This window comes from Xenopus laevis, chromosome 5L (assembly GCF_017654675.1).
Source record: "Xenopus laevis strain J_2021 chromosome 5L, Xenopus_laevis_v10.1, whole genome shotgun sequence".
Classification (NCBI taxonomy): domain Eukaryota; kingdom Metazoa; phylum Chordata; class Amphibia; order Anura; family Pipidae; genus Xenopus; species Xenopus laevis.
Window position 1 is genome coordinate 77318064 of NC_054379.1, and position 26620 is coordinate 77344683.

General features: G+C 37.4%; 1 protein-coding gene across 4 annotated transcripts; it reads left to right on the top strand.

Annotated features, from left to right (window-relative positions):
* The first annotated feature begins 702 nt into the window (after nt 1–702).
* Nucleotides 703–16683, top strand: gopc.L (golgi-associated PDZ and coiled-coil motif containing L homeolog). Of its 4 annotated transcripts, none has more exons than XM_018263267.2 (9): nt 703–1065; nt 5475–5639; nt 6861–6884; nt 7504–7679; nt 11338–11503; nt 11756–11851; nt 12182–12346; nt 12582–12759; nt 14715–16683. In XM_018263267.2, exons 1-9 carry the CDS (start codon nt 814–816, stop codon nt 14834–14836), a joined length of 1344 nt encoding a protein of 447 aa, XP_018118756.1. In that variant the 5' UTR covers nt 703–813; the 3' UTR covers nt 14837–16683. The 4 variants fall into 4 exon arrangements, with proteins under 4 accessions (XP_018118756.1, XP_018118755.1, XP_018118758.1 ...); XM_018263266.2 differs by having other exon boundaries at nt 704–1065; nt 11753–11851; XM_018263269.2 differs by lacking the exon at nt 6861–6884 and having other exon boundaries at nt 707–1065.
* The last annotated feature ends 9937 nt before the right edge of the window (nt 16684–26620 follow it).

Sequence of the window (26620 nt, forward strand, 5' to 3'; positions counted from 1 at the left end):
TTTGAAAAAGTACTACTACTTTCAGTTGCAATTACATTGAAGATGAATATTGAATGGTTATATGCATACTATATGCATACTACTGGAATCTTGCTCACAACGACATTTTCTTTAATGAAGTATATTTCTATTGCTGGGTTTACAAAATCTTTAGAAATAAAATGGTGGTGGGATAAAGAGCATAAGCCTTCTCCAATAACACCTATTCTGAGACTTTCATATTAGAACAGTTATTGTACTGGTCAGCCAGTTGGGAAAGGACAAAAAAACCTACAAACTACGCGCAGCTCTCTACATTCTACCGGAAGAACAAAACTTAATTCCATTTTGCGAAGCTATAAAATCTGTTCACGTGACTGCCGGGGCTCAACTACAATGGCTTTCTAGCATCTTTTGGTTCTGCCTGCCGCAGTTGTGGCAGGCAATAAAAGCTGACCGCCTACACGCACTTGTGCTGCAAAAGCCATAGATGAAACGCACACATTCCTGTTAAACGACAGTAGTTATTAGTATTTGCATTGATACTTATAGTGCAACCTACTCCTCTATTTCCATATATACTGTCGAAATGTAAACGCCCATTCTCGATTAATCATTCTATCAATCGGAAGCGTTTGAGGGTGTCACGTGGGCTGATTCTGACAAATCCGCGTCTTCGGGTGATTTTAGCCCGAAGGGGGTTTTCCTGACGTTCTTGTAGTTTAGCCAATCAGGGGAGAGTTTTACTGCGCTAGGGCAGCCAATCAGAGAGCGGAATAATCAAGTGACATTCTCCCTTTTTCTTCCTGTCTGTCGGTGTAGATCTACTTCGTAATGTCTGCGGCTCCGTGCTTGGCTTCTGCCTCCGGGCCTGTTCCCGGCATGTCCATGTTCCGTTGGCTGGAAGTGCTGGAGAAAGAATTTGATAAGGCGTTTGTGGATGTTGACTTGTTGCTAGGGGAGATAGACCCGGACCAGGCAGATATCACATATGAGGGTCGACAGAAAATGACCACCCTAAGCTCTTGTTTCGCACAACTTTGCCACAAAGCGCAGACGGTCAGTCAGATCAACCACAAGTTGGAGGTTGGTATAGTCAGGGCATCATGTACATGAGGGGACTGGGAAGTCACATTTTATAGGGGTGAGAAGTGGGGTCCCTGAATAATATGGGAGCATGAGAAATTGGCTTGATGGAGAAAGAGGGAAACACGAAATACTGTGGAGATATTAGGAATATATTTAAAGGAAAACTGTACCCCCAAAATGAACACTTAAGCAACAGATAGTTCATATCATATTAAGTGGCATATTAAAGAATCTTACCAAACTGGAATATATATTTAAGTAAATATTGCCCTTTTACATCTCTTGCCTTGAGCCACCATTTCGTGATGGTCTCTGTGCTGTCTCAGAGATCACCTGACCAGAAATACTTCAACTCTAACTGTAACAGGAAGAAGTGTGGAAGCAAAAGACACAACTCTGTCTGTTAATTGGCTCATGTGACCTAACATGTATGGTTTGTTGGTATGTTTGTGAGTACAGTGAATCCTACGATCCTAGGGGGCGGCCCTTATTTTTTAAAATGGCAATTTTCTATTTATGATTACCCAATGGCACATACTACTAGAAAAGTATATTATTATGAAAATGGTTTATTTACATGAAGCAGGATTTCACATATGAGATGTTTTATGCAATATCTTTTTATACAGACCTACATTGTTTGGGGGGTATAGTTTTCCTTTAATAAAAAGAAAAAGGAGGTTGGTTGCATAGGGGTAATTGGTAAATGGATTCTGATTAGGTACAAAGGAGAGAGTGGAGAAATGATAGGGGGGGGGGTTGTGCTTACATGACAAGCAATCGGGGATGTGGAGTTGGTACATACATCCTTCTACCCCTTTGTTTTTAAAGTAACCGTAACACCAAAAACTGAAAGTGTATCAAAGTAATGAAAATATAATGTACTGTAGCAGATAACAGATAAAACACCATTGTATTGGACAGGGCTTGTCTGTTATGCGCTATGTAACCTGTGCCTTTTCACCTTTTTTCCAGCTTGAATGCCTGCCCCCATGTTTACACAGCAGCTTATTTATATAAACTATAGTAGTCTTTCTGAAGCAAACACACAGCTTTTACCAATGCAGATCAACAATACATTATATTTTCATTACTTCAATACACTTTAAGTTCTTGGGGTTACTGTTCTATATATATACTAGTCTCTCTGAAGCAGACACACCGCTTTGACCAGTGTTAACTTTAATTTTTTTTGTGTTGCTATATATGTTAATATACTAATGTAATTTCCATGTTGATTGAAAGGAGTTAAGTACACACGATACAAGGCATTTTATCACTGCCAAAGCTCAAAAAATATAAACCACATCCTTTGGTAATTCTAAAACAAAAATCATGGTTAAACTACATAAACCAAAAACAATTGGAAAACCTAAAACAACTTATATATTAATTGAACCTAGCATATAGCTGTAGAATAGCTGTTGAATACAATCTAAAAAATGTATGAACGTTTTGTTCTTAGAAACAGAATTGCTTCTGCCATATCCTCCTTCATAAAAGCTCTTACATCTGATCTGATTATTTTCAGTGCTTGTATTTAAAGTTATTAGGAGTCGGAGTCGTTACATTTTTGGCAACTCAAACTCCAGATACCCCACATTCCGAATCCACGACTCCACAGCTCTGGAAGCAATCAGGAAGCTTGTGGTTAAGATTGGGGTAGATCTAATGAGAAATGTTGGAGGGTTGGAGTAAATATAACGAGAAAAGCTGGAGGATTGGAGAAGTCAGTGACTGAAAAAGGAATATTTCTGGCTTTTGGATCACAAAGAATTGTTGGGAAATAAATCTTTTTGAAACCTTTTTCTGACAGTGTTATCAAAGGTGGGATAATATTGCAAGTTACTGAGAGTGCTCACCCACTGTCAGCTAAGAAAGCCCTCATTGGTTGTAGCTGGAACGTTTGGGTAACATGGAGTACTGCTTGGTATTGATTTGAGAGTGGGTAACAATGTACATTGCATCCACCTAATGGTCAAACTAGGAAATAAAATACATAGATACAGGAGAAAATTGTAACTGCCAATATTGAATACCACTCATGGATATGTAGGGGGCCTTGGTATTTAACAATCCTAGTGCAAGCTAATACTCTCCTCTTAAATGATTTGAATGAGTGATTGAATGCATATTTTAATCAATGCAAGTATAGTACCATGCTAAGAGTTCTTATAAACTTTCCCTTTAAGAAAGGCAACTGCTCATAAATAAGTGGTACTAAGTAAGGCCTAAGAAACTGCCACCAGTTCCTATGGACTGGCACTCCTAGCAATTGATATGGTAAGCCTGTGGGCTATAAGCAGTGGATTAAGTGATGGATTTGTCTCTTTACTTTGATTGACAAATCCCATGTAAATCCAGTGGTGGAGTTGGGTGGGGTTAGGGGTACCTGGCCTTGAGATGGCAGTTATGTCCTCTGGGGACCTTAAAATTAACTTTTAGTATGATGTAAAGAGCTATTCGTTTATTATATTACATGTTTGAATTAAGTAGCTGTTTGGTAAGCAGCTCTCCACTATCCGGTTGCTAGAGTGCAATTACCCTGGCAACACCTCAGTGGTGTGAATGTGAGCCAGGAAGATGAATAGGAGGGCCTATATGCAAAAATAATAATCAAAAGAAACAATAACAATAATATTGTACCCTCACAGTGCAATAGTTTTTGGATGCTGGGGTCAGTGACTCCATTTGACAGATGGAAAGTGTCAGAAAAAAAAGTGACAAATGAAGACCATTTGAAAGATTGCTGATAATTGGCCATGATGTGACATTGAAAGTTAGCTTTAAGGTGAACTACCCCTTTAATAATTTTTAGTCTCTGAGATTTGTTACAGATATTGTACAAACAGTGTTGTTAAGTTCTGGCAGCTGTGTAGGTACAACACACACCAGTATAATATAATACAATAGAATACAGGACAGGGTTGCAGTGCTTATAACTGTGTGAATGTGTGTCATGACCTGCAACTGTAACACCGTGTCTGAGGAAACCAGGAATGCAAGCAGTTTAACAGGTTTTTTCATCAGTTGACATGTAAAAGATATAAGTTGCAGTTGTACACAAAAGTCACTGGATGCGCAATTCAGCCAGTGCAATATCTCATTTAAGGTCTATTTTTCCCTGTTTGTTGATCCCAGCCCCTTCAGTCCATTCATATTCTTCCTCCCTTTGAAGGTCCTCAATCCCTGTTTTGTAGACTTGCAGGACTGGTTTGTAGTGCTATACAATGGCACGGTCACACCTATAACTTAACAAAAATTCTTTATAACAGGTTATTGCTGAAATACCAGCTGAAAAATATAGTACAACAACAATGCAATGCGGAAAAAAGTATAGCTTTTAAAAAAGCTTCGATTTTTTTTCCCCCTGTCAAATATAAGATCCTGGTGGTTGATTAGTTAAATGTATAAAAATTGCAGGAACACAGCTAACTGTTAATGTGTGACTTTATTACTACTTCCTCCTTTGGTACAAAGTTCATACAATATTATTATGTTTATCAACGGTTGAAGGGTTTCCCTGAACAAAGCTATTCACTTTTAAGAAATTTTAGTTCAGAGTAATCTCAAGGGTAAATATAACCCTTCCCCCCGATTTTTTTGAGAATGGCAGCACCCTGGTCATAAACCATTCAAGAATCTGAAACACATAAAAAAAAACTAGGGATGCACTGAATCCAGGATCCGGTTCGATATTCGCCAAGGATTCAGCCTTTTTTTCTGCCCGGCCGAACCAAATCTGAATCCTAATTTTCATATGCAAATTAGGGGCAGGAGGGAAACCATGTGACTTTGTCACAAAACAAGGAAGTAAAAAAAATTTCCTCTTCCCACCCCTAATTTGCATATAAAAATAAGGATTTGGTTCGGTATTCAGCCAAATCTTTTGCGAAGGATTCAACGGTTCGGCTGAATCCAAAATAGTGGATTCGGTGCATCCCTAAAAAAAACCCTACTGAAGAACTAGTTATACATGTTTGCGTGACGGTGCAAGATTGTGGAGGTTAGCCCCGAAGTTCATATGGGCCAAAATATTTGAAAGCCTATACAGATAAAGGATTAGCTTGGTCTGTTGGGTAGTAGAAGCTAGCAGTTCTAAAACCTAAATGTTTAATTATTTTTATTAGAGCAATTTGTCCACAACCTATTTATGTTTTATAAGATTCTCTGTATTGTTATATCAAATGAATGCAGAAAATCCGACAATTCCAAATTCCTTATAATTTTCCCCCCACTGTAGAGTAGATGCATAAATAATACAGAGGATTTTTACATCTCAAACACAAGATACTGCAATAGTTGTCTTAATTAAAATCCAGCATTATACTGTGATTATTTCAGTTTAGCTTTCCCCTAAAGCTAAATGTGTTCTTTTCCCCCTTTGTTTTCCTTGTATTTTGTAGGCACAGCTGTTGGACATGAAGTCAGAGCTAACAGAAGTTCAAGCAGAGAAGGCAGTGCTAGATAAGGAGGTTCATGACCAGCTTCTGCAGTTACACGCTGTACAACTTCAGCTGCACTCAAAGACAGGCCAGAATGTCGACTCTGGAGCCATCAAGGCTAAACTGGTGTGTAGCTGCGTGCTAAGAAAATTACTACAACCCCGTAATGAGTAGTATTAACATGAGGATGAGGTTTGGTGAACAAATTCTTACCTCTGCATTTATTAACTCTAACTGTCATGGGAAAAAAAAAATCTTTTTTTCAAAACGGATCAGTTAGTGCTGCTCCAGCAAAATTCTGCACTGAAATCCATTTCTCAAAGTGCAAACAGATTTTTTTTTTTTTTATATTTAGTTTTGAAATCTGACATGGGGTTAGATATATTGTCAGTTTCCCAACTGCCCCCAGTCATGTGACTTGTGCTCTGATAAACTTCAGTCACTCTTTACTGCTGTACTGCAAGTTGGAGGGATATCACCCAGTCCCCCCCCCCAGCAGCCTAACAACAGAACAGTGGGAAGGTAAACAAATAGCAACTCCCTAACACAAGATAGCTGCCTGGTAGATCTAAAGCTGGCCATAGATGCAAAGGATTCGAACGATCGGACTTCCCCCATCTTCAGAACTGTCACTAATCATTCCGATCAAATAAAGTAGTAGAAGAACAGATCAGCCGATGTTCTGCCCCTGACAGCAATTGTACGAAAGTTATGTCCGAGAAAGCTGGTGTCTCCCACTGAAAATCGTACGACCGGCAATACATGCAGAGATATTATCAGCAGCTGACAGAAATCTTTTAACCTGCCAGATCTCCGTGGGACGAAAAATGACGGCAGTCTCCACACACGGTCCGAAAATCATACGATTGGATCTATGCATGTATGGCCAGCTTTAGAACAGCACTCAATAGTAAAATCCAGGTCCCACTGCGACACATTCAATTACATTGAGTAGGGGGAACAACAGCCTGCCAGAAAGCAGTTTCATCCTAAAGTGATGGCTCTTTCCGAAAGAACATGACCAGGCAAAATGACCTGAGATGGCTGCCTACACACCAATATTACAACTAAAAAAAAATTCACTTGCTGGTTCAGGAATTAAATTTTATATTGTCTAATGAATTATTTGCAATGTAAATAAAAACATCATAAAAATCATGACAGAATCCCTTTAATATTCTCTTATTCTACTGGAACGCATTTAACGTTCATGCTACTTTACCATCATTTAACAATTAGAAAAAAAGCCCATATACAAATGAAGAAAGCATTTGACATAGATTTACAGTTTCTTTCTGTCTTTGTAACAGCCTTTCTAATCTGAAGTCTTTGTTTTCTTGCTTTAAGTCTGTACCTTCTGTGGAGGCAATGGTGAGTATGTTCCTATCTTTCTGTAAAGCATAGCACTATGATATGCAATAGCACTGAACATTAACGTTTCATACACACTTGATCCAGTTCTGAAATACAAAACAGGAAAATAAGGACTCTTTGGCACTCCAGATGGTGCAATGTTGGCACTGCAGTTCCCAGTATTCTGCCAGCAGATCAACAGATGTAGGAATGCTGGGAGTTTTATCTTTGTAGCATCTGGAATGCATAGTTGCATGTCTATTTAATTTTGCTTATCATAGTAAATTGTTGACAGTAGATGGTATTTTTATTCCTTATTCTGCTCCTTTCCTATATTCCTACCTATCACTCAAATTGTCTACAACCTAGGGACAGTGGGCATAGCAACCAGAGCCACAATGGAGAGCTTGAGAATAAATTTAATTCCAAAATCTTAAAAATATAAATTGTTAGACCAAATGCAAAGTTTTTAAACCTACGCACCTTAATTCTGCATGGGGTCCCTTTGTTTGCTATTTTCAATGTGTTCTCAACCAAGATTACAAGAGAGTTTCATGGTTGAGATGAATGAATTGCTAAATGCCATGATAATATTCATGATTTTACAAACTAATGCTGGTCATTATGTCTGGCTTAGGAAAAAGAACTTGAGGCAAACAAAAAAGAAAAGGTGAAGGAAGCTCAGCTAGAAGCAGAAGTGAAATTACTTCGAAAGGAAAATGAAGCTCTTCGTCGGCACATTGCAGTTCTGCAGGCAGAAGTGTATGGAGCACGACTGGCTGCCAAGTACCTAGATAAGGAACTAGCTGGAAGGTGAGTTCCTGCTTTACTATAATATATATTTTTATTCACATTTTTATCAATTTTACATGCCATTAACAATCAATTGTATTTTGAACAATTAACAGTTATAATGTAGCAAGTATGCAATGGTGGTTCAGTTCCATACACAGTCATTCATGTATATTTTTGTATCATTTACATAGGCAACCTGTAATCCCTGTTCGATCTTGGAACTATCCATAATGTTAACTATGTGCTATGTAAATTATGGGGATAAACCAGGAAGGTGGGTTGGGCGGGGTCTAAGAAGTAATTACCAAGGGATCTGTCCCACAATCACGCAGTTTCTGATTGGGCCATTTCAAATTCCATCAAGGAAGCCACAACAGCTTGCTTTCGTATCTCATACCTTGCAAATATGCTCTAATAGTTTCCGTTGTTCTGACCCATTTAACTTTGATAATGAGAGCTTGTTGGTTTGGAAGGAAGGTACTTTTCCACTGAGCTGCTCGGAGTGCTTTTAATTGGTAGTCACAAAAGAAATGCCAATGGATCTAGTTCGATAGTGTGTTTAAATACAGCCAATAGAGTATGAGCTACCATGTCCCAGTATTCTTTAACCAGTGTGCAGGTCCACCACATGTGATGGAATGTGCCTATCTCCCCTGAAGCATAGCGGGGATAAAGTACTACTTAAGATATGGGCTAGCCTTGTGGGAGTGTAATACCACCTAATTATCAATTTGTATGCCCTTTCCATTATTGTTGTACAGATGGATGTTTTGCCAGTTTTGTCCCAGATAATCTGTCATTTCGCTGGTGTGATCCCCTCCTGCAGATCTTCCTCCCATTTTGTCATATAGGGTTGCTTTAAAGTGGTAATATCCACCACTAGATTGTTATACAATAGAGATATCAAGTGGGTATTCTGTTCTGAGGTGTTACATAAAATCTCAAAATATGTAGGGGATGGCGAGGGAGTGTCACTTTATAATATTTATTTTAACGGGAAAACATTATTACATTAGATTAGTGTGAAGCCATGTAGGCTGCTCCTTTTAGCATAATAATGCACAACCGTTTAGCATGTAGAGTCCCAAAATATAGATAGTCCATACAAACTTTCAAGCCAGACACTTCGGCACCTGCAAATACAACACATGCCTTTTTATGTAAAAGTGGTCAGTGGTAAAAGCCACTAAACACTATTTTTAACCCCCAGAAACCATATATTTTTAGAAAAAATAGGATATACTTTCAAACCACAGCACCAGAAATAAGCATAATGTAGATTCCGGGCCAAAAAAGGCCCTAACAGAAAGTGGTCAGCAGAAAACTATATGTTTTTCTCCAATACACATTCCGATGAGGTAGGACTTTTCACTCTGCAGTCCATTAATGCAATCCTAGTAAAAAAGGATTGCATTAATGCAATCTCCCACAAAGATGATATTATACATATGCATGCCAGATGTCTTCTGAACAATTTGATACCTGCTATGCATAGGATTACCCAAATATGTAGGCATGTAGAGAACCGTAAACTGTAAATTATGTATACACATAAGTTTGGACCCTGCAAACACAATCATACTAAACTTTGATCTGTGCAGCCCAAAAATCATAAGCGTAAGAAACCCATATATTTTAATAAAAAATATGGGATTCTGGTCAGTACTTGCATACAGCTAAATAAAGTGGAAACTGGCCTCTTACACAAATATTACAGTCGTGAAACAAGGAGGAAATATAATGAGTGCTTGGTATAACCTTCACTGCAGTGTTGACCAACTGCTGTTTTTTGGGCCAAAATATGTAAGTTCAAGTGCTGCGTCAAGTCCCCTAATTTAACATGAGTCCGTTTGTGTCATGATTTTAGCAGATTTACAAAACTACACACAAAAACACACAACTTCTATAATTTGTGCACAATAATATCTAATATTAGAAAAAAAACACCAGTGGCACTTCTGATTCTATGAAAATGTGATGAGTGTTTTATTAACTCAAAAAACAGTGGCAAAGTTTTAGGTCTATACAATGTTTGTCAAGCGTGAATGGTATAATAATGAAAGTGATCTAAGGTAGTGAGAAGGAGGCTTATACTGCCCTGAAAAAAACATTATTCAAAGAGTCTTTCAGGTGGATATAATTGGTCCGGCATCAATTGAAAAAGGCCATGTCAGCCAAGTACATATCAATAGTAGTGTCCGTACTCCATATAGGTAAATAAATTGGAATTGTAAAATGTGTTTTGATATTATTGCAAAATCAGTAATATAATCCCAGTGAGAACATACATGGTCCATCTATCATCTGGTACCAACATGACATAAAGCACACATCTTCTGCACCTGAGACACTTCATTGTATGCACCAATAGGCACCAATACACATTGTAGATCAAAATCCTTCAAAAGAAAGAGGAAGGAAAATTTGATTAAAACCAATACAGAAAAACTGTCATGCCTTATTTTAATTCTCTATATGATAACAGGACTACAAACCCAATTAGGTATATATAAACATTGCCGGGGTGTAATCCCTATTGAACCCTCGTGGGCAGCGGTATCCAATCTATTGATCCATTGCACCTCCCACGAGCCACCACATCTGGGGTTCCCTACCAAACCGATCGCTTGAAAATCTAGATGACTAACTGAATGTTTAGCTTGATGGAAATGTGGGTAGCCAGATGTTTTCATATTGGGGGTTTATATTTGAACATGTGCCCTTTCACCTTTTGTGTGTTTAACCTCCAGGGCAATTTAATAAACATACAACCATATATAATAGTACGTATTATATATCTTTTGTAAGAGCGCTGATGCTGAAAGACATTCATTCCATTACTGAATTGTACCGGTGCAATTTAAACAAGGAAAGGTCCCAGGAATCTGGTCAGTTGCTGTTTAATAAACCAAAATACACCTTTTTTGTCAGCCCTGTTTTATATTAGGTTAAGGGTTGTCTTTGAAAGGCTGTTATGTTGGGTAAATGGGATTTGAGCAATAATATCTAATATGCCTTGGCATGTTAATAGTTCTAAAATGAATTTGTGCATTAACTTTGGAACTTAAACTCTAAACCCCATATGTAGTAAAAGGCACAGAGTTTGCACAGGTAAAGTACCCCATAACAGCCAATAAGATTTTAGGTTTTAAACAGATGACCAGTAAATGCTGAAAATGTATCCTCTAAGGGACCATCCACGCAAAAACTGATTTGTCCCTAATGTAAGAAAATGTAATTCTAAGCAACTTTCCATTATACATTCATTACAAATTTTGAGAGGTTAAATAATTTTAAATTTAATTGTAAATGTTATTGTAATTGAAAGCAGTGTTTGATTATCTTTTTTTGTTTTTCTTACATCGTTGCAGAATTCAGATCTCCAGGCCTTTAAATAGTAAGGGGCAGACAGAATTGCTTTGAATTGCAATTACATTGACAAATCGCTTTAAACTCATTAATGCCCATTAATCTTTGTAAAGTTGCTTAGAATTACATACTGTTTCACTATGCAAAGACCGTTTTGGGATGAGTAAATACCGTAACTTTTTTTTCCCCAGCAGTTCTTTACTAAATGTTGCCTTTGATTTCAGGCACAAGGCTATACTTTAATGTTAGTGTTGCAGGACACAAAGAAGTGGAAAGTGTTAGTAAAGGAACTTTATTTTGTTTTAAGAGTCCAGCAGATTCAGTTGCTTGGTAGGGACATGAAGGGCCCTGCTCACGACAAACTATGGAATCAGCTTGAAGCTGAAATTCACCTGCATCGGCACAAGACTGTTATTCGAGCCTGTCGGGGGCGGAATGATTTGAAGCGGCCATTGCCAGCACCTCCAGGACACGTAAGTTCCAGAAGATCTTATGTGTGAGCAATTAATCTGCCTTATTGCAGTGTTTGCACACCTGCAGTAGCACGTAACCTAACATCCAACTGCTAAGACCAGTGTCCTTGTTATCATGACAGACTCATGCAAGTATTGTTACAAATATAGGAAAAGTTCCAGGATGTGGTTGCAAACAGATTTAACACTTCTGTTTTGTATTGAACTCATTTCTGCATTTAGGATAATCATTATGTCTTTGTGCCTCAGCAGGACCCAGAATGCTTAAAGAAAAGCCAAGGAGTTGGCCCAATCAGAAAAGTTATTCTGGCTAAAGAAGACCATGAAGGACTTGGCATATCAATCACGGTGAGTAGCAGTTCTTGTTTATTAGTTGTCTGTACATTCAAAATCTGTTTGTCTTGTGGAGGTATGTCAACATGATTGCGTGTGCAGAACAGTGTCTGACAAGTGATGAACATGATGGGTCCAACAAAAGAGGAATATGTGCTCACCACTTTATAAAGTGGGCTTGCAGTGAAGTTGTGACTACATATCATATCAAACTATTGCTATATGTTTTATAAATACACATATATACTGTACCATATGTATGTCATTTTAGATGCGCTGTGAGGGTGAATGTGTATGTATTATGCAAGTGTGACTTAAAATAAAGGCTTTTGTGTTGTATTTTAGGGTGGTAAAGAGCACGGTGTTCCAATACTTATCTCTGAAATCCATCCAGCTCAGCCAGCAGACCGTTGTGGTGGACTGCATGTTGGGGACGCAATTTTAGCTGTAAATGGAATTAATCTTAGAGACGCCAAGCACAAAGAAGCCGTTACAATTCTCTCTCAGCAGGTAATACTCTAGGCTCATGCCTTTAGATCATTATGGAAATCCTTGGTGATTTTTAATGTCCTTATAAATTACATTTGGAATTACATTAACATCCTGTAGGTGTTTATAATGCAGTTACGTGGGAATTAACCACACAGTGTTTGAATGTTTCTTAGTACTGCCATTCTGATCTGCGCATATGTTGCTGTAGCCTTTTGTATTACATTTTCTCTAACCCACATTCTTTGCCTTCCAGAGAGGAGAAATTGAGTTTGAGGTTGTGTATGTCGCCCCTGAAATAGATTCTGACGATGAAAACGTAGAGTATGAAGATGAGAGTGGGCATCGTTATCGCTTGTATCTTGATGAATTAGAAGATGGAGGTGCTAACCCTGGGGTTAGTACTAAAGATGCAGATACCAAACCACTGCAAGGTAAGGTTATCTTTGAGGATTATCTATAGTACTATTGTCTTCACATGTAAAACACAGTTTGCCCAGATGTAGTAACCCATAGCAACCAATAAGATGTTTGTTTGAGAGAAGTGTAATTAAATACTACCTGATGATTGCTATATAGCTTATAAGAAATGTAACACATTTTAGTTCTTTATATCTAGTAAGCAGCTTTAGCTTCTGAGGAATGTCCATTCTGTGGCAGGCCAGTTGCACTTCAAATGATGAAGAACTGACAGCTAGAAGACTGCAGGTTGGACACTCCTGTTCTTTTGTTCTTTCCTTGAAAGATGATCTTCATTAGTTAGGACTCAATTGACAATTTGCACAGCTAAAGTGTTGAGTAAATCTTCACTGTGCTAATGAAAAGGGCAATTTGCTCTACAGAGCCTGGGTACTACGACAATGCAGAAAATCAAGATCAAGAGAAATGCTTGGTTGTGGAATGCACTGCCGGATGATGATGTGATGGCTAATTCTGTTAATGCTTTTAAGAGTGGCTTGCATGTTTTCTTGGACAGACATAAGACTAATATACAATTAGTATAGATATTGGTTAATATCTTTATGTGAGTGTATGTGCACTGGGGATCATTTGGAGGGGTTAAACTTGATGGACTTTGGTCTTATTTCAACCCAACTTGGCTGTGTATGTTCTCTTCATGTCTGCTCTTAATAAGACTGACCATAGTGTGTGAATGTGATAAGTATTAGACTGTAAGCTCCATTGGGGCATGGATGTAAATTATGTGTTGTCTGTGAAGGCAATGGAAATATATAATCTTTTCAGACAAATGTAAATACTAATTGTAATTTTAGCAGTGATGGGTGGAGGCATGGAAGGTAACCATGATAATTACGTGAGACTTGTTTTACCAAAGTGGGGAATCTCTGCTATCTGAATCATACCAAATGTCAGTGTAAATGCAAACATCCTAATTAGTCCAATGGGAGTTGCTAAACTGGTTTCTAATTTCTAGGGAACATGATCAGTTGTTTCTCTTTGACAGCAATGGAAGTCATCCCAGCCTATGATTGTCTACTTAAAGGGATACTGTCATGGGAAAAAACATTTTTTTCAAAATGAATCCGTTAATAGTGCTGCTCCAGCAGAATTCTGCACTGAAATCCATTTCTCAAAAGAGCAAACAAATTTTTTTATATTCAATGTTGAAATCTGACATGGGGCTAGACATTTTGTCAGTTTCCCAGCTGCCCCAAGTCAGACTATTAACTGATGCGTTTTGAAAAAAACGTTTTCCGATGACAGGATCCATTTAAGTAAAAGATGCAAGCACTAGGAATGACACGCAGAGAGTGCTATAGCCCCAAAGGTTTTGTTCTGTTAAAGGGACAGCTACACCAAAAATTAAAGTCTTGTAATGAAAATATAATGTGCTGAAGTACTGCATTGGAAAACCTGGTGTTCATATAAACAAGCTGCTGTGTAGCCATGGGGGCAGCTATTCAAAGCTAAAAAGGAGAAAAGGCACAGGATACACAGCAGATAATGGATACGCTATGCAGTATACAATGGGATTTTTCAGAACTTATCCTGTGCTTAAATGGCTGCCCCCACTACACTACACTATACTGACATCCATTAAAACTAATGGAAATGTTTTTGTTTTTACTAAACTGTGCCCCCCCCCCCCCCCATGTCCATAAACATGGACATTTGTTCATAGGGAGATAATTAGTTCTGTAAAAACAAAATCCTCCGTTCCCTAAGTTGCAGTCATAGCTTTGAGATAAGAAGGAGATTATTATACAGAGGATGTAGAATTGTCAAGAATAGGCAAAATATATGTTTAAGACAAGCCCTAGTCAATGAACTAATTTTGAAAAGGGGTGTGTACAATGCTTTTTAGAATTGCCAAGATATTTCTGACATTTCTTTATGTTTAAGCTTTCTTCCTCCATTTCCATTCCAGCATTTGAACAGAAGCTGCACATTGATGAAAATGAAAACGGAGACCTAGAAACAACCAGTGAATCACTTTCAGGAGGGGACACTGCTTCCAACCAAGCATATTCCACTGAATCCTTGTCATAAAGTTTGCCTTGGGAGTCTTTTGGCAGAAGACAAGCATATTCCCTGGAACAAGGGTGACGTGAGGACTAATTACCCAGAATCTGGGAGGCTGGTTACTGTTGCCTAACGTGTTTTCCTCAGGGTTTCACGGAGCAATTTCAGTGTACAAACATGTCTTTGCCATCTATCACTATGAGCCATAACATTTACATACTGCATGTTTTTTTTTTTGTTTTTTTTAAAGCACCAAAGCATGTGACTTTCCAAATGTAACATTTAAACCCACCAGGCTTTTTTTCTGTAAGGAACAGCTTGATTTGCTAAGAATATCAAGCTTAATAACCAGGAAAAAAGCATGTCTCTTTCAGTAGCAGCAGAATGCCATATGATAGAACATTTTTATAGTAAACTATTTAAGTAATACTATTTGCATTTATATCTAAGCAAAGTGTCAGTCTGGCCCTGTCCACTCATTTGATTGTGTTCAGATTCATGCACTATACGCAATATTCTTTTCTTTTTAATGTGAAATGTGCACTGTTTGGAAGCCGTTTTCATCTTCCATTTGTTTTCCCTTAAAATAGATCCTTCTCTTATATGCATAAGAAGGAGCTGACACGCAGGCCCATACATAACCTTAGTGATCCTGCTGTCTTTCATGGTAGATTTACAAGTTAACCCATTGCCCAAGCAAAAAATGTTGCTGCTAATGCATAACAACAGGAAAGCACGGGCTTGCACTTTGCATTCTAGTAAAGGGCTAAATAATATATTTTAAATAATATTTAAAATAATATGCTTCCCCCTTTTCTGTGTTTACATATAAGCAGATTGGCTAGGGGTCTAAAATATTAACTAATTCAAACTAAAGAGGTGCAGAACCCCTCAGAGAAAACTGACTAAATGCAGATAGTTTTAGATTCCTGTCAATATGAGAGGCAATTTAACAGCTATAATTCTTAAACAAAAGCTGAAACATCTCTGCACCAATATGGTTTACTCTCTATTTATTTTAAGAACAGAAATGAAAGCACAACAGAGCAATTTTTGTCTAAATACAGCCCAAAGTGTATTTCCATGAATACATAGCAGATAGTGCAGTGCACATCTGTAGCTTTTACACTTTGTTCCCTTTAGTGTAACACAGCAATATTGTTACTCCTGCCACCATGTCAGGCCTGTTTAGCAGATGAGAAAGGGCTTGTTCCCACAGGGAAAGTGACGGGAAATGACTGCATTGCAAATGTAGATAAAGTGAACAAGTCCGTTATAGTAATGTCACAGTCGCTATATGCAGTGTGATGTGAAACAGGTCTGTGGTCCTACCTACTGCACTATATATATATTTGTATATGTACATACTGTACTTGCTAAATTACTATTTATACATATTTAGTTATTTTTTTTTCTGTAATGCCATAATTGTGGTGTCAATCTATTTTCTTAATACAGTGTATGGCTATTTTCATATCCACATATTATATCATTTAACTATGAGTTTACCTATGCACTGCATTCAAATTGCTGATTTCTTTTTTTTTTTCCTCTGCATCTCCTCTGTGGAAAGAATACAAAACCATTACTTTCAAGTACAACCACTAAGGCTTCACTGCCTTTGGCTTTTCCTGGCAGTAAACAGCAGCCATTTTCAATTTATTTTATTCTTCTTATTGGGGCTAATTATATGGTGGAGATTGTACACAATCAGCAGGGTCTTACCTTAACATAGAATCTATATCATTGGTGTGGAAATGGTAAAGTAGTTGTACCCTTTGGCATGCAGTGATGGGTAACCACTGATATGCAGAAACAGAAAATGTGAGGTTTTTTAGTACACGGTTCTACCCTTCTGCCATAGTTATTAATAGGGGAGAGAAAAATCCTACAAAGCCTCAATTTTTCACCACCCCCTGGCCAACTGGATGTACAAACTGCTGACATGTAGCAGGTTAATTGGATACAGAATTCTGAGTTGATATTATTATTATTATTAACATGTATTTATATAGCTCAAACATATTTTGCAGTGCTGTAATGGCACTAGTTACATATATATAATAGTAATAAATCAACGAGGCCTCTCCTGTTACACAAGCAAAGTAAAATTCACTAAGGAGTGTATTTGTTTATTACACCCCCCAGAAAATGTAATCACCCGTGGCCAGAGCCTTTTCTGTAAGAAAAAAAAAAAAAGCCACTTGGGGTACAGCCATAAGGGATCCTGGAAAAGATGGAGGTATTCACAGGGTGACTAACATATTTACACCTCCCCTGTGAATTTTCCTTTCTCGAGTGCCATCAATCATACAGAAATAAGGATTTCTTTCTTTCCTGTAATGACTATAAGTTGATGTTTTTGTTTCTATAAATTGGAGTAGTATGGAGAACTGTGGGGTGAAAAAGGACATATCTTTTTTTATTGGTCATAAGGCAGAGTTGTATGTGAATAAATGGCACTGTGTGTATTTCATGTAGTTAAAGGGATACTGTCATGGGAAAAAAATTTTTAAAAATGCATCAGTTAATAGTGCTTCAGCAGAATTCTGCACTGAAATCCATTTCTCAAAAGAGCAAACAGATTTTTTTATATTCAATTTTGAAATCTGACATGGGGCTAGACATATTGTCAATTTCAAAGCTGTCCCAAGTCATGTGACTTGTGCTCTGATAAACTTCAATCACTCTTTACTTCTGTACTGCAAGTTGGAGTGATATCACCCCCTTTCCCCCCCAGCAGCCAAACAAAAGAACAATGGGAAGGTAACCAGATAACAGCTCCCTAACACAAGATAACAGCTGCCTGGTAGATCTAAGAACAACACTCAATAGTAAAAACCCATGTCCCACTGAGACACATTCAGTTACATTGAGAAGGAAAAACAGCAGCCTGCCAGAAAGCATTTCTCTCCTAAAGTGCAGGCACAAGTCACATGACCAGGGGCAGCTGGGAAATTGACAACATGTCTAGCCCCATGTCATTTTTCAAAATTAAATATAAAAAAATCTGTTTGCTCTTTTGAGAAATGGATTTCAGTGCAGAATTCTGCTGGAGTAGCACTATTAACTGATGCGTTTTGTTTTCCGATGGCAGGATCCCTGTAAGAATGCAAAGTGAACTCACACAAGGAGGTTTTAACAGAATGAGAGCAGAAAGTCGTGGTAAGAATTCAGATATTGAAAGGGTCCTGCCATTCTAATAACTATTTGCCAGTGTTATGTACAACTATTCAGAGGCATTATTTATTGTGTATCCTGTCTCTTACATTTTTCTGATCTCCATATCCAATTTGTACAATTGTAAATAAATATACTTCTGAACAGGACTCTCTGCTACTTATTAACTCTGTCATTTCATCTAAAATGTTTTTTAATCAGTAAAAAGGGGAGTTGCAATCAGTTATTAGGAAATGTGATGCTTTGTATTTTTCATCCCAGTTCACACAGTCATGTTTATTCTAAATAGGTTGTCGGGGAGGGACTTTTCAAAGGGCCAGTGTACCTAATATTTCGTGTAGCATTGTATTTACCACAGGGAAATATAAAATACTTAAGCATAAGTTTAATAGATATTTATAAGTCATTAAAAAAAATTAAGAGCTGTTCCTAATGTGGAACACTCTTCGGGTCAAGCCCCAATAGGAGGCAAATGGGAGGATCTTCTGGCCAAAAATCCATAGAGACCAAGCCTTAAATTGGTAACTGGGCCAGTAATATTTTCATAGAAGCCTGAAGGAAATAAAGCAAAAAATTAATACACATTCAGCTTGTAATATTGATATTAAATCCATAGTGCACATAACAAAAGAAACTTTCTTTACATGTATTTAATGGGCAGCATTTAATTTCACAGTCTCATCCTGATCTTGACTCTTGGAAGTTGGTCGCTAACAAAAGCTCTGGCTGAGCATGCTGACTTGCATGTGAACAACAGAACTGGCAAAACTAAATGAAACATTAGTTGAAATAAAATCAGGCCCATCCTATGAGATGTCAATTTTTTTGATGGTGGTTTATAAAGGCATTAGAAGTCACCATGGAGTTCCATCAACTGTATAAAAGAACAGCCACCATCCTTGTGCTTTTACGTATATGGTTATTAAACTCCTTGTGGCATAATAGTTCAGGAATTGAATTGTTCATTTTTATATGGATTATGTTTTGCTAGCAACTTGATTTTCCAAGGTTTAAATAGATGCTTTTTTATTTGACACCACATGGTGCCACTGTTCCTGTATAACAATATATAAAGTGGTGGTTCAATGAGATTGTGGCCATATATTTCATGCAGACAAAACAATATTCTGCTCTATTTATTGCTTCAAAGGCATCACCTTAGGAAAACTATTGAGAATAATAGAGGGGAAAAAACCTAGGTGTAGTACTTGTGGCATAAAACAATTGCAATGGTGAATTGAGTACTAGCATGAATAACAAAAGCATTTAACGCTTTGCCTGCCAAGCACATATGAGATACGTGCTGGCAGGCGAATGCTCTAAGCGTATGTAATACATTATACGCAATAAGCTTCTCCCTCTGCATCGGCAGCTTTTGCGCTTCTGCAGAGGGTTGGGCAGGGACACAACCCCCTAAGCAACAAGCCAAGGGGGCTTCTAGGTTGGTCCTGCAATGCGATCATGGACCCGACTTCCAGACCATCAAAGCTCGTACGCTCACTGCTTAGGCTCTGCAGATCCTGGGACCCTCAATGCTGCCAAGGACCCCTCTGCAGACAGAAACGGTAGGTGGTCTTTCTTTACACACAGTATACATTTTACTAAAGTTGCTAGTTTTCTTTTCTGACTTTTTTCTTTTGCACACTTTTGCACATATTTAGACACACTTACAAATACATTTTTGTGATTTTATTGCAGTTTTATTCTTGCATTGTTGTTCGTTAGATTTTTTTTATCATAGCTTTGCAGTTTTAAACAATTTGGTATATGTTAGAATGTGTACTTTCCAAAAAAATATGGTTTTAAGGTACAGTTAGGGGGTCTTGAGGAACATAATACGCAGTCAGGGGGCTTTGTTTACAAAATTCATATGCACTGTTTTCATTTTGGGTCCGTACATGCCACTGTTCAGAAGACCATTGGCATTAGGGTGGGTTACCATTGTATGGAAGAAATTGGGTGAGATAAATGCGGCCAATTGCAATATTTTTAGCCGATTTTTTAGAAATGTCATAGAAACTGCTGCCTTTAGCATATCATTGCAGTTTGGTAGTTTGGAATAGAAAGACATAATAACATTTTGGATTAATCAGAATGTGTAATTTCAAAAAATATATATGGTTAAGGGTCTTTGCACTGTTGGGGTCTTGTGGCACATAATACACAGTCAGGGGGCTTTGTTCACAGAAAGTGAATTGGCAGCCAAGAACATTTATATGTACTATTTTAATTTTGGGTCCGTAAATGCCACCTTCTTTGGTATCTACACTGATTGGGCATTAAACTGTTCAGTAGATTCTTCATGTTCATATGTAAGAAATTGGGTAAGATTTTTAGGCAATTCAGAATTGTCATAGAAGCCGCTGCCTTTAGTGTAGCTTTGCAGTTTGTTATTTTGGGGTTGTATCCACAAGGTAGACTTTAAGGTGTTGACATGCCATGTACTTTAATAAACCTATGTACATGTTGTATCAAACTGTTTATTGGACCATTAAAAAAAAAAAATATATATATATATATATATATATATATATATATATATATAATATATAGGCTTTCTGGGGTGAATGTACATTTTTGTAGCTTCATAAAATGTTGTAAATGTGTTGTTTTGCAGTACCTCAAATGACAGATCATATGGGGGTGGGGCGGTGTCTTCATTTTGGGGCCCCCACATGCCACATACTTAGGAAAACCAAAACACATTGGGCATTAAGCTGTTCAGTGGACCCCTGCTGGCATTCATATATAGGGTGTTTTATCTAGATATCTAATTTTATATGGGAGTTAAGATGCTGCAAAATAGAAGTGGTTTTTGGAAATATCACCAAAATTGCCAAATTTAGGAAAGCTTTTCGACTTGGTAGTTTGAAATAGAAAATAATATAAAGATATGGGCATGCACACCAAATGATTAATCGTATAGACCAGATAGTTGTGCAGTAAAAAAACTTTTAATGTTTAAGACATAACAGTAATAAACAGCATCAATTAATGAGGGTAAATATTCAGTAAATCAGTATACATACATACCACACCACTGGTAGTTTGGTTAGATATTGGAAAGCGGATACACAGACCCCCAAATAAGAGAACACCCCGACGTTTCGGCTTTCGCCTTTATCAAGGCGAATACCCCTTGATAAAGGTGAAAGCCGAAACGTCGGGGTGTTCTCTTTTTTGGGGGTCTGTGTATCCGCTTTCCAATATCTAACCAAACTACCAGTGGTGTGGTATGTATGTATACTGATTTACTGAATATTTACCCTCATTAATTGATGCTGTTTATTACTGTTATGTCTTAAACATTAAAAGTTTTTTTACTGCACAACTATCTGGTCTATACGATTAATCATTTGGTGTGCATGCCCATATCTTTATATTATATGTGCTATAAAAACTAATGGAGTTTTTAGGGCTTTTGCACCCTTAATCATTATTTTTGATCTATTGTTAGAGTGCCCTCCTCATCCCCATATTTATAAGTTTGAAATAGAAAAACATGCATTCCTAATTTGGTTTTGGGGGAATGTGTACTCCCTGGAAGGTTTAATAACACATCAAAGCTCCAATCTTGCTAATAGAGTCAACACCTAACTAAATGACATTGTGGATTATGATAAACAGATTATGCTGATTGGAGCAACATTCCAGAGGATATATATTCTCGAAGGAAGATTTACACGTTATTCTGAATTGAGAAAGCCAGTTGTATGACCGGTAAAACAACTTCAAGGAAAAAACACAGCAAGTCCAGTTGATTTGACTTATTTCTATAGATATACCATGACCTGGATGAATGAGAATCTTCACAAACATGGGGTGAACATACTATTTTGTACCTTTGTCCCTCAAAAAGTGCTGTAAATGTGTTGATGTTGTGGTATCTGAAATTACAGAATGCATGGCTCGAATGGGTTGTCTTAATTTTGGGGCCCGTATACATGGGCGTCCGCAGACCCCGGGGGGGGGGGGGGGGGTAAGGAAGAAAACATATTACACAAATTACCTGTACACATATTTTGGTTTCCACACAAACCTAACAGCTTTTCTGTAAATATATAAAGTAGTTGCACATGTATAGCATTGCCATTCTATTAGTGACACACACGCCTTGTTTGCCAGGACAGCGCTTGCTCTTTTCAACTTTCTTAACAAAATTACTAGCCAGCGATTTGTAGAATGTTATTCCCTCTAGTTTCCTAGTTACAGTTGGATACATACAGTGAAGCTGCCATTTTACATACCCTAATTTAAAGTTTTTTCCACATGTTATACCAGTTTTGTGGTCCCACCAATTTATAATACATTTCCCTGACTTGACACCATTTCTTCTAGTCCCATGAAAAATGTAAAATGGGAGTTCTACTGTACATAAAGTAGAGTAACAATAACAGGAAGAGGCTGTGCACAACAAATGTCACTAGCATATATTTCAATCTAAGGGAATGCTGCTTTGTTCCCAGAGTGGCAGAAGGCTTAAAATAGGAGTCACCCAAAAAGAAACAATGAGGTGGATACAAGACAGGAGCGGGGGTGAGATGCAAATATATATATATATCTATAATCAAAAAGAAAACCGCACCAAACAGGTCTTTATATGAAAAAAACAAAAGGTTTTATTTGATCAAATAAAACCTTTTGTTTTTTTTCATATAAAGACCTGTTTGGTGCGGTTTTCTTTTTGATTATTACTATTGGGTAACTCAGCAGAATGAGAAGGGAAAGGGTAAAAGTGGACAGTAAATAGAGTGAGGCCATGGATAGGTGGGGATACAAAGGAGCAGCGGGGCAAGAAACCATAGGGGTTAATGTGCTTTGTGACACATGAACTGAGAGAATGGTTGTAGGCAAAACCCACAGGCAACCTGTACCTATAAGTTGCAATAATGAATGTAGTTACACAGCTATACACAGGTTCATTCTAGTCTCTACAAATATATATTTACCCATTTTGGAATAATCAGAATCTGTTCTTTCCAATAATGTTTAGTTTTCTAGGGTAAACCTACTGTTCGTGGAATGTTTGACCTTGAAATCAGAAGTATGTAGTTTTGTAGAGCGGTGGTTTGGAAATTTGGTAGTGTACTGCTTGGAGATTTTGATCTATACAGGTGAGCAATCTCTATAAAACTATATATATTTGGTATTGGTGCGTTCAGGAGACATAGACCTTTCCAAATTGGCTGTGTTCTGCATTAAATAAATGATGTTTCTGATATTATGGGAAACATGATTTTTTTGAAGCCTATATCTTTTTAAAGCATTTGAATTGCACCAAAATTCTAGCACATTTTGAAAGCCTATGTTTTCCTGATAAACGATATATCCTTTTCCTGGGTAAACTGAAAATAACCCCCCCCCCCCGGCAAAGGTCCCTAATGTGAAAGAACGCAACATTTTCAAAAATGGTCTGCCAATAAAAGAACCTAATCGGGCAAATCGACTGGCAGTGAAAGGGTTAAAAGGGGCCCTGCATCCAAAATCTGCGCTTTGCATTTTTAAAGAAGATAAAATATAACTTTCCAATGTACATTCATTTAAACTGTGTTTGCCGACTGTTCATATTTTCTGCAGTAATTTAAATGGCAATTATACCATAGAAACACCATAGAAAATGTTTAATAATTAATGAAAGAATCCACATTTAAATCGTCTTTTAGTATGATGTAGACTGATATTTTGAGACAATTTGCATTTCGTCTTCATTTTGTACGTAGGTATGTATTTAGCTTTTTTGTTCTGTAGCTCTCCAGTTTTCAATTTAAGCTTATTTACCATAGCAACCAGGCAGTGGTTGCTAGGGTGACCTAGAGGCTGGAAGCAAATAAAAGAGGCCCTAAATAGAAATATAAGTATTAGAAAAATCATATTGTGGCTAAATGGTTTTTGGTTTGCCGAGGTCAGTTACTATCCAAAGTTGAAATGGCAGAAGAAGACAAAGAATTAAAAAACTATTCTGAAAAAATGAAGTTGCTAAGAATAGTCCATTCTGTAACATATTGAAAGGTGAAGGTATAAAACACTGGTTAGCACCACAGGGCCGCACAGATAATATTTCCCTCAGCACATGATGCTGCCTGGCCTGCCCCCAACTTTGAAAGTCCAGCCCACCCCCAACTCTGATAAGCCAGACTATCCCCCAACTCCATAGGTCTAGCCTGCCCCCAACTCTCATAGGCCCAGCTTTCCTCCAACCTTGATAGGCCCTGCCTGCCCCCAATCCAACCAAGCCTGCTCCCAAGTTGAATCGGCCCAGCCTGCCCCCAAACTAATTGGCCCAGTCCACTCTCCTATTTCCTCCCTCTCTCTCTTACCCTGTGTGCCCCTATTATGTGCCCCTATTTCATCCCTCTCACTCTCTTACCTTGTCTGCCCCTTTCCTTTCTATTTTGTGCCTGTATGCCCTTATTTTCCTAAATACTTGGTGTGTCAGTAGCCAGCAACACTTTGTCTAGGGGCCCCGCCAACATGGTCCCAATTGGGCCCCACATTTCATAGGATCAGCCCTGCTGGTAAGGCTCATTTTTAATAAGGGGTGCAGTTTTTGACTGCCATCTACAAAAGCACTGTTTTATAGATGTTTATATACATGTGTAAAAGTAAACTGAACCTTGGGCCCAAACTAAATCTGTGTCCCATGGAAAGATGGTTAATGAATTCTGAATCAAAGCAGAGGCATACTGAATATTTCGGAAGTAGAAACGAAACACTGATCTAAAATGTAACATAATTCATATACCGGTAGACCTTTGTCTGTTGTATACCTCATTAGATCGTAGTTTGCCGTCTACTTTATTCTATTTGTTTTACCTACATCCAAGATAAAAGCTCAGTACAGTAAAGGGGCAGACTACAGGCTTAAAGTTGCCTGCAGTAGCAAAAGGAGTTTGTATGCTTTATGGTAAGAATATGCTCAAGCAATCCTGTCCAATAGCTAGTCCTGTGCATAATGGTAGGCTCACTCTTTTAAGACCTTTTGTTAATTGTGCTTTTGTTAATTATGACTGCTGTGCAGTTTTTCAGTTAAAAAATCCAGTATTCATTCTTTAAAGTTAAACTGTGATGAAATAATTACTAATGCTGTTTTTGTATAAAACCCAGGGGACTGCTTGCAGCAATACATCTAAGTAACACGAAAATACATTTCTCTATTCATTTAAAAGACTGGCTAATTATTCTAATTTATAGGGATACTGTCGCGGGAAAACGTTGTTTCAAAACACACCAGAATTCTGCATTGAAATCCATTTTTTAACAGAGCAAACGGATTTTTTTAAATTCAATTTTTAAATTTTGCATGTCAGTTTTCCAGGTCGATTAGAGTAATGAGATATCCCCTCAATTAATTATGCCGAGTTTAAAATGATTGAAAGATTTAGCTAAAATAGTCCCCTTCTTTAAGAACAGGTGGAAAAGTATACTACCAGTTTAAAGCAAAGGTGATGCATTTTTTGGATCGATAAATTAATTCCCTATAAAGTGCTTAGTAACCCAGAGCCATATAATATTATAAAGTGCCAATGCAATAAATGAATTCCAATATTCAGGCTCTTATACTAATATAAAGTGACTTAGTGCTCAGTAACGTAATTCTGATTCTCAGACTTTCTGTTTTCAAATTAAAGTGACTTAGTGCTCAATAATGAAGTGATTAATTGTTAAAGTGATTTATAATACTATCCAGAAATTAATTACGGGTTTTAATTAATTATCACCATGATCCTAAAACTTTAAGCAAAATTGGATAAGAATCTGTGACCTTAGATAGTTGAAAAGTGATTATGTGCCAAAGTTCACAATTCTTTAAATATATGTAATGCAAGTGCTTGGATTTCATAGATAAGTACGAACAGGAGGAGAAGTCCCTTTAGAACTAGCTTGTAATTTTTCTGTCTTTGGGACCCCACAAAGGAGGAGAAATTTAACAATGAATCACTTTGTTATTGAGCACTAAGTCACTTTAATTTGAACAGATAAAGTCTGAGAATCAGAATTAAGTTACTGTGCACTAAGTCACTTTATATTAGTATAAGAGATAGCTTGAATGTTGAAATTAATTTATTGCATTGGCACTTTATAATCTTATATGGTTCTCTGGGTTACTAAGCACTTCATTTCTTGATTTAAAAAACACATCACCTTTGCTTTAAACAGGTGGTGCACTTTTCCACCTGTTCTTAAAGGGATACTGTCATGGGAAATAAAAATTAAAAAATTCAGTTTATAGTGCTGCTCCAGCAGAATTCTGACTTGGGGCAGCTGGGAAATTGACAATAAGTCTAGCCCCATGTCAGATTTCAAAATTGAATATAAAAAACTGTTTGCTCTTTTGAGAAATGGATTTCAGTGCAGAATTCTGCTGGAGTAGCATTAACTGATTCATTTTGAAAAAAATGTTTTTTCCCATGACAGTATCCCTTTAAAGAAGAGGACTATTTGAGCTAGATCTTTCAATCATTTTAAACACGGCATAATTAATTAAGGGGATATCTCTTTACTCTAATCAACGTTGACATCCTTCTGGCGTAAGTCAGATCCCTTTAATTAATTAGTTTAAGTACACCAATTGATAGATCTTTCTGCTGTCAAATTTATACAGTTTCTCAGGTCATGTGACTTGTGCTCTAA